The sequence below is a fragment of the Arachis stenosperma genome, chromosome 9 (assembly GCF_014773155.1).
Source record: "Arachis stenosperma cultivar V10309 chromosome 9, arast.V10309.gnm1.PFL2, whole genome shotgun sequence".
NCBI classification, from domain to species: Eukaryota; Viridiplantae; Streptophyta; class Magnoliopsida; order Fabales; family Fabaceae; genus Arachis; species Arachis stenosperma.
This window is the reverse complement of record NC_080385.1, coordinates 118,252,539-118,261,098: the sequence shown is the minus strand read 5'-3', so window position 1 is coordinate 118,261,098 and position 8,560 is coordinate 118,252,539. Positions and strand designations below refer to the sequence as shown.

At 33.4% G+C, this 8,560-nt stretch overlaps 1 protein-coding gene across 1 annotated transcript; it reads right to left on the bottom strand.

The window, feature by feature from the left end:
- Nucleotides 1–2,111: 2,111 nt before the first annotated feature.
- Nucleotides 2,112–6,753, bottom strand: LOC130947371 (uncharacterized). Its single transcript, XM_057876057.1, has 13 exons — nt 6,275–6,753; nt 5,528–5,582; nt 5,319–5,449; nt 5,192–5,243; nt 5,033–5,109; nt 4,728–4,837; nt 4,537–4,601; nt 3,998–4,113; nt 3,802–3,914; nt 3,370–3,422; nt 2,565–2,682; nt 2,408–2,484; nt 2,112–2,313 (listed from the first exon to the last, which is right to left on the bottom strand). Exons 4-10 carry the CDS (start codon nt 5,226–5,228, stop codon nt 3,410–3,412), a joined length of 531 nt encoding a protein of 176 aa, XP_057732040.1. The 5' UTR covers nt 5,229–5,243; nt 5,319–5,449; nt 5,528–5,582; nt 6,275–6,753; the 3' UTR covers nt 2,112–2,313; nt 2,408–2,484; nt 2,565–2,682; nt 3,370–3,409.
- Nucleotides 6,754–8,560: the final 1,807 nt, after the last annotated feature.

The following is an 8,560-nucleotide window of genomic DNA, read 5'->3' as shown; positions in this document are numbered from 1 at the left end:
TTGAGGCTCAGGTTAATTGAATGAATTAACAGAATCTTGATGGTGGTCTGTTAATTAGGTTATGTCTATAAGTATGTTCTTGTTAATGTCCAATAATAGTTCTCTTTACCTACTTAGGATTTGTTTTGTCTAAAATCGGATTTTCTAATTTGATGTAATATATTAGTTATTTCTAATTAAAAATTAATTAAAAAAGTTTTATTTTTGAAGATGGATAAGTGATTAAAACTTCTTTAGTTATAAGATGTTTAAATTTGTTTGTGAATAATTTAATAATAAATTATTATGTGAAATTATAAAATTTTAAATATTTAAACTTATATATTTATTTTTAATAATTTTATTTTATATTTAATTAAACCAATTTTATTATGATTCAATCGATTAAATTATTAAACTATTAAATCAGTTATTCGATCAATTTCTTATTCAGTTCGGTTCTTACGACCTTAATTTTATCACATGCTAATCTTAATTACTTTTTACAATTAATGTGACTAGTAGTGCTTCTCGTGTCAAAATGCAACTTATTTGACTTTTAGTTTTAGTACTCCATTATTTATATTTGCATGCCCCTTCATCTGTCATTGTGCACGGTTTTAGCAAAAAATATCTTAGGGACAACAAAATTTAATTTAAAATAATCTAAAATTTTTTATTTTGTATTTTTTTATTATTAATTAAATAAATGAATAAGTTTAGAAGTAATAGGTATGTAAATATAAGTAGTATATATTGTTGGTATTTTCAATTGAAGTTACGAACTTGTAAGATTAGGAAATCAGAGATCTTAACTTTAGCAATGTTTGAATTAGACCGGGAGAGTAACCTGCAAAATATTTAAATGCTTAAAGAGTAAACTTCTCAAGTGCTTGGAGTAATTAGGTTACCTGCTAAATTTTTCTTTTCCCTTTTATTCTCTTTTTTGAGGTAACAATTTTTTAGATATTTACTGTTTTATTGTGTGCTTTTAATGCTATAAATCTGTGACTTTATTATTTTTTATACAACGTTTGTTGACTAATAACTTTGGATTTTCATTTACTTATAATTATGAATATTATTCTTATCCAAAACAATGTTCCAACTTGAATCTCTTGACTTATTGACTTTGTCAAGAGTATTCGAATTTATAGGAACATGCCTAAGTAATTTTCTGCATTTTTAAGGGCCAAAAATCCTTGAAAAACTTTAGTTTCCTTCATAGAGTTGTAATTTTTCTTGATTTGCGAACCACTAATTGTAATTACAACTTTTCTCTCCATCAATTAATGCTACATTAGTTTTCAATTAAATACCTCCACTTTAATTTTTACTTTTCATTTTTTCCAAAATTTGATTTACTTCATCTACTCAAAACTCCAAAAAGTTTCATCTTTCTTCTCCGAAAAGATTCCTTGAAGTTTTCTCCGTTTGCACACAGGGACATTCCCATACGCTAGCACCTTCTTTTTTCACTATTCCTAGGCTACGAATCTAAAGAGGTTCTTGCCTTCGAATAAGATTTTGCTTCCACATTTGTTGATCCCCTTTTTCATTTACTAAATCCAAGCAAAAATTTTTATTTCTTGTTGCCTTTACTTAACTAAAAATTAAGCAACTAGCCATTGTAACATGCATTCACTTATGCATCGTTTGAAATTTTGATTAGACGAAAATTGTAGGGGTAGAGATACCACTATTAGCACTACAAGGTTTTTATTTATTCGTGATAGTTTTTTCTTTTATTTGTGGAGGTTTATATACGAGGTCTTTTGTGGGGGTTTTTAAAAACCTCCACAATCTATTCAGTGGGGTTTTATATGTGTTTAGTGGAGGTTTTATATTAAATTTTTGTGGCAGTTCTTGGTCAATGTTTGTGGCGGTTCAAAACCTCCACAAAAAGACTTTTTCATTTTAAAAATAATAGCTATTTTGTGGAGGTTTCAAACCTTTACAAACCTGTCAATATAATTTTTAAAAATTAATTTACATTATTGTTATACTACTGATAATTTATTATTAAAAAGAAATATTTAAGCAAGATATTAAAAATATAGAAATGAGTTACTAAGCCAAAAATAAAGATGTCCAAATGCTTTGTAACATCAAAAAAAGTCTAAACAGCACAATGAAAAAATGAGTTACTAAGCCATTGAATTAATAACATGTTAGTGGTTAACATGTGAACATATGCAAGGAAAACATCTCTATTCTTGGTGAAAATGAGTTAGAACCAATCTTCATTTCACTAAACATGACTATTAGATATATTAACAAGGCCAATTGACATACGTACAAAGCTTCACTACAATATTGATACATCTCTAGCATCTGCCAATCAAGAAAATGAAACTCCTTTAGGATTTTAATACTCAGTTACAAGAGAATACAACCCTAAAAAGAATAACAGAGGCAAACTGCAAACCTTTTCCAGGAACAATGACAACAGGTGCTGCTTTGCAGTGGTGGAAGCAGTACTCTACAACACTTCTCTGTAGCACACTGAATAAAGAAAAAACACACTCTTGCATCAGAAATTCAAAACAGTATTGGATAACTGTAGAGGGAATGGAGAGGCAAACCTTTGAATTAAGCTTCTGCCTCTTGATCCCAAAACTACAGCCGCAGTTTGATCCTATCTGCTTTCCTGCAAATTACTTTCCCTGCATCACCTTCCACAATCCGAGCCATTGTCTTCGCCTGCATATAACATAACAAGGATTATTAACTATGTACTATTGGATCGGAATGTCCACAGTACATTTGAAGTTCATGCCTAGCAAAATCTAGGTGTAACAGAAACAAAGTATTAGAACAAGAAACATGAGAAGAATGATCAAATTCATTCATTAAGTGTCTATACATACTCATTAAAAGGTGTAAAAATTTACTTGCTGCTCCTATATATATCCATATCTTTTCCCCTGAAAGCACAGTGTTATGATTATGAAATTTTACTCTGAAGAAAGTAACTCCATGAGTCAACTATTTTGGCAGAACAACACATTATGGAGTAGAGTTGATATGAGAAAACAGCAGCTACAAGACTCTGAGCGCAATGATATAATCTAGAATGTAACACTTCTCAGACTTATCTCACAAACTGTGGATGGCTTCAGTTCCAATGATATAATCTAGAAAAATATAACAATCTTAATCTAATTTAACTAATAATATTAGAAATAAATACATTAAAATTGTCATTAAAAACCAGAGTAGCACAGCGAGAAAAATGTCAATATAATTTACCCTTTATTAATTTTTGTAGGAAGAATTTTACATTCTTTTCAAGTTTCAACTTATGGTCTCTAATTGTGCTTCCAAAGTTTATTAGGGAAGATGCCTCTATAAATCAAGAATTCAAGATACATATGTGATGTGCCTTACCTTGAACTGTCTCTTGGTGTCATAACTATTGCAACGACTTTTAGAAGCATAATCTGAAGAGAGAACATACATTTACATAAGCAATGAAAGAAAGTATAAAGGAATCACCTAATAAATAATAACTTAGTTCCGTAGAGTAACAAAGGAGTGTAGAAATTTATGCCAAATTATATGGCAGGTCCATAAAAGATTTCAGGAGCATAGAAGCTTGTATGTTCTATATGAAGTATACTCTAAACTTTATGTTCAGTAGATAAAGGTCTATAGCTGAATCTATCATGACAGTTATGAGTGCAAGAATTCGACATAAAAGTAGAAAACACCATCATTAAAAACAAATTCACCTCCAAAGACAAAGCAAAACAAATCCATAAAAATAATCTTTATTTGAATGCTCTCTGAAAAGCCTCACATGTTGCTATAGTTCAGTACCTTAATAGATTCAGAAGTATCTCCTTCTTGAATACATACACACCCATAGCAGCAATGTATGGTTTCTTTACAGCCTCTTTCTTTGAAAGCCCAAAAACAGTTGTATCTACTTCCTATATTATGAAGCAGTATTAGCTGTAAACCTTATTCTTGAAACTCCTAATATGTAAGAAGAAGCACAAACATGAGTTATTACCATTGCTTTTAGGTCTTTTTCTTTGGGCTTTTCACTGAATGAGAGAATCCTTCCTTTATCATCTATCTTCATTAGACCAAAATCAGTGGTACCGGAAAATTTTTGCTTATTTTGCTCTGCATATTCAACAGAAACAGAATATATAACTCTAGCATAAAAATCACAAACTTCATTGATTCACTACAAAAGAAAAATGATTGCGTGTGAATGGCTAATGCTAGCAATTTTCTATTATTACACTAGATTTATTATCATTACATCAAAATCCTAAAAAACTTCTTGGTAGCTTTACACCAGATTTAGAACTTGAGATCTTTACACTAGTTTTGCATATTAATTAACTGATTAATCAGAAATAAATAACAAGTAAATCCAATCAATAAATCATGCTTAAATTACAACTGAACTAGGCAGGAAACAATACAAATCCATAATAAAATTGGCTCAAACAATGGAAAAAAGATAAAAGGGGAAGACTATTGAGGAGATGGAAGAGGATGTTGCGAGTTATTGGGGATCCTTTAACACCTAATTCATACCTAAAAACTGAATAATTACAATTCCCTTGTAAGCTAATCTGTTACAGCAAGCAAACTCTTCCAACCTTAATCAACAAAAGAAATTACCAAATCGTGAGAAGAGTTGGACCAACAGCTCGCATAGCAGTTAAAAAAATTTCAGAAAATCAAATCACTATTGAAAAGTATTGCAATGCTGCAATGAAACTTACAGTGGGGTCCATATCTTCATCATCAGCAGATGCAGGCTTGTTAGCTTGAGCATAAGTCCCCTTTTTCTTGATACATTCTTTGGAGCATGAAACCTCAGAAATAAATTTACCTGACAAATTATACATGTAATAAATTTCAAGTTTAAAACACTAACTTCAACGCTCAAAGTTAAACTGGATCCCATTTTACAAGAACTAAATGAATATAAGGTTCACTTGATGAAATATTGAAACATAAACATAAGCAAACAAAATCACTAGTAACTAAAATGTGTGTAGTTATATATATAAATGAAGATGCATGCCGTTTGTTGCTGTCTCTTGAGTCTTGCATTCTCTTCCAGCAAGTGATCCACTTTAAGCTGCAACTTGCTCGTATATGCTTGAAATAATACACAGTAAAACAAAAAAAATGAAGACTTAAAGCAAAGAACAAAAGAAAAGAACAAAAGAAAAAGTTGTACCGTGTGAAAGCTTTGTGAAGTTACTCATCTGCAACATTTCTTATCCAAGTCCCTTCATAACAAAAACAAAATGCATACACTATCAATGCAATCAAAGGAAGACTTGTCTAAAAGAGTATATACTGACCTGCCTAAGGAGTACATGTTTTACACAGAATCAATGTAGTCCTTGACTGGTTGCCCTGAGGAAATCATGTACCCATCCTTGAACTTCATGCATTTAGCGCGCTCAGCCCTCAACTTGCTACTAACGATGACCTGCGCAGAATCAAAATGTTATCGCAACCTAAGCATAGCAACAAGGAAACCTGAAATCAGATGCTGTCAAGAACAAACCTCGCATCCCTTGGCGCCATTTTCCATAACAAACCTCAAAACACCATAGCAGGCCCTGCAAAAGTAGTTTTAGAAATAAATTTCATATGTTTAGTGGTACAAATAAACAACAAGGGAAGTATCATATACATTAGAAGAATGCGTATACAGCAACCTGACTAACACCAGCCCCTGACATCTAAAAAAAATGAAGATCCAAATAAATACAAAACATAATTCATTCAAAAAATAAAATAAAATTTACAATGTAACAAACCAATCAGAGCAATATAATGACATAGCAAAAGAAGTAGTAGCTAAAGAGTTAATATTAAAAGATTTATCCCCCCAGCATTACAACATGAATATAATAGAATTTCATGAATATAGATGATATGGAGGACATAATGATTTAGTCATCTTCCGACACAAACTTGGTGGAGCAGGCACCAAATTTGCTTTAAAGATGACAAAGCATGCTATTCTACAATCACCAAATCAAACCAGAGAAATCCGAAAAAGCAGCCACAAATTTGCAAGTCATGCTAAATGGAGCATAAATCATTTTAACTTTTCAATAACAAGCAAATCTAGCAAAGTTTAAGCTGGAATTCATACTCCCCTTTTTCTTGTTACATTCTTTGGAGCATGAAACCTCAAAATTTGATATCTCAATAAGACTGAAAGCTCAATTGTCAAAAAGTTCATACAAATAAAGATCCTAGTTCAGTTCATGGAAACCTTTACAAAGTAGAAACAAATCCTCACCTCAATGACTTGGAATGACATGAGAATTAGTTCAATAAGATTTGATAGCTTCGATCACACTATCGCAGCTTCAATCGAAGCTTCTAGAGACTCCCGCTCACTCGTCTTCCAGATCTGCTCCGCCAGTGCCACCGCGTCTGTGCTGAAACTGCGTTTTGAGTTCTTCAAGCCACCGGAGAAAAAGCAGAACCAGCGGAAGAACCCGCTGGGGAAGACGACGCAGAAGCAGAGGAGAGGCTCCACGATTACCTTGTCCTTCATTCATAACTCCAGCGGTGATGTGTCGATGAAGGAGACAATAACGGTAACAATGGCAGAGATGAATGGCGGCGGTGGTGGCGGTGGCGGTGGCGGTGGCAATGGCGATGGCGGTGGCGATGGATTCTAGGGTTTCAATCTCACTCTCCTTCGCTTTCTCCCTCTCGAAGCCCTGTTTGATTTTTTTTTGTATGGGCTGAGTGAATTTTTGTTTGGGTTGGATTGATTTATAATTAATTGAATTAGAAGTATCATAATAGTGGGAGTTTTTGTTAATTATTTATGGAGTTTTGTAATTTGTCACAAATAAAATATATTACGGAGGTTTTCAGTAACTCCCATTAAAAAACTACCACAAACAAATACAAATTTTGTAGTATAGGATTTTTTTGTTTTTTTTATATATCCATTTTCTGGATTTGTTGCTCCCTTTCTGGATTTTCTAGAATTTTGATGGAATTTCTCGTGAATCTTTCTAGTAAATTCCAGAAATTTCCTTTAAAACATAGTAGTAATGTCCCTGTAAGTTTTTCGAAATGCCAAGGAAGAAAGTTGTTGCGATTCACAAGCGCGCTGCAACCTCCAAACGTCTGAGACTTTGACCTGCCCCAGTACTTTTGGCGAACCCAAACGGTGGAATTGAAGTGGATATTTATTCTTGGATTTTTGAGAAAGTGAAGTCGACTCCCTCTTCTATCACTCAAGAAGAGTTGAATAATTTATGAGAGGCTTGGGTTATTTTTAACTCTGACTTCGGTAACTTATATGTGTTGTCAATTCCAGGACCTGATGACCGCTTGTGCCATATAAATGAGCATGCTGGAAATGCTTCGGATCGGCTAGGGATGTTTGATACTCTATTTTCTCGACTCAAAGTCCAACTTCCATTTTATGATTTTCAGATAAATGTTCTGAAATACACTGGATGTGCTCCCTCACAACTCCACTCCAATAGTTGGCCATTATTCGTAACTTTGAACTCTTGTGTACATTTTTGGATTTCAAACTTTCCATTAGAGCATTCTTTTATTTTTTCACTTTGACCATGCCTTTTTAGTTTCCAAGATTGTGGGTTTATCTCTTTCTGAGGTAACCCAAATAGAAGAATATTTAATCTTTTTGAGGAATCTTACCATGGATTTAAGAAAAAAGTTTTCAAAATTGAAAGAATAGAGGTACAACACCTTTTTTCATGACTATAGAGGATGAAAAAAGGTTTAACCTTTATTATAACTTTAATGTCTCATCTTTGACAATCCGGGTTTAAGTTGTCAACGCTTCCGAGCTCGTGAGCATTAACATGCTCATGGGATTGTGGAACAAACGTCCCCGAAGCTTGAGAGATATTATAGTCGACGAGCATGTTGCTCGAAATTCCACTGGTAAATCTTTATGACTTTAGCTTCTGACTTCTTAATTCCTTTATTTATACTTTGAATTCCTTCTTTTTCTTTTGACCTTTTGAACTCACAAGAATATCTTCTTTTGATAGTTAACATGGCTGGAGGAATTGCAGCCATTACTGCTATGAAGAAAAGGTTACAATCTCAATCAAACCCCCTAATTAACTTTAGTGGCGACAGAGTGTCTTCATCGAACGCGATGAGTAAATTGCCCCCGCCTCCTAAGTTCGAAAGAAACAGAGAAGGACAAGGTTCTGAAGTCCATAACTTGGAGGAATATTCTCCTACTAATTCTCCAAAGAAGAAGAAATCAAAGAATAAGGAAAAAAGCCTTCTGAACAACATGGAGTTCCCTTCCCAACTTCATTTGGCTATGTGTTGGAGAAGAAATTTTGAGCTTCAAACTTTGCGGATTCATATCTTCTAATGGAAGATACCAAGTTGGGACTTGCCAAGATGCCTTTGGAGGACACCTTGCCCCGTGTTCAGAGGATGCTCCTCCGCTCGACCACTACGTCCGTGATGCCGAGGTGGAGATCTCAAACCTTCGCTCTAAGTTCGTGACGAATGATAAAGAAATTGACAATGCCATCTCTCAAATTAAGGGCTTAAATGCCTCATTTAC

Bases quoted from the DNA above. Each gene is read 5' to 3' on its own strand.
- LOC130947371 (XM_057876057.1), bottom strand. From the start codon at position 5,228: ATGTTGCAGATGAGTAACTTCACAAAGCTTTCACACG. The intron at 5,110-5,191 runs GTACAACTTTTT...TATTATTTCAAG, and splicing joins CTTCACAAAGCTTTCACACG to CATATACGAGCAAGTTGCAG. The intron at 3,915-3,997 runs GTAATAACTCAT...TTCATAATATAG, and splicing joins AAAAAGACCTAAAAGCAATG to GAAGTAGATACAACTGTTTT.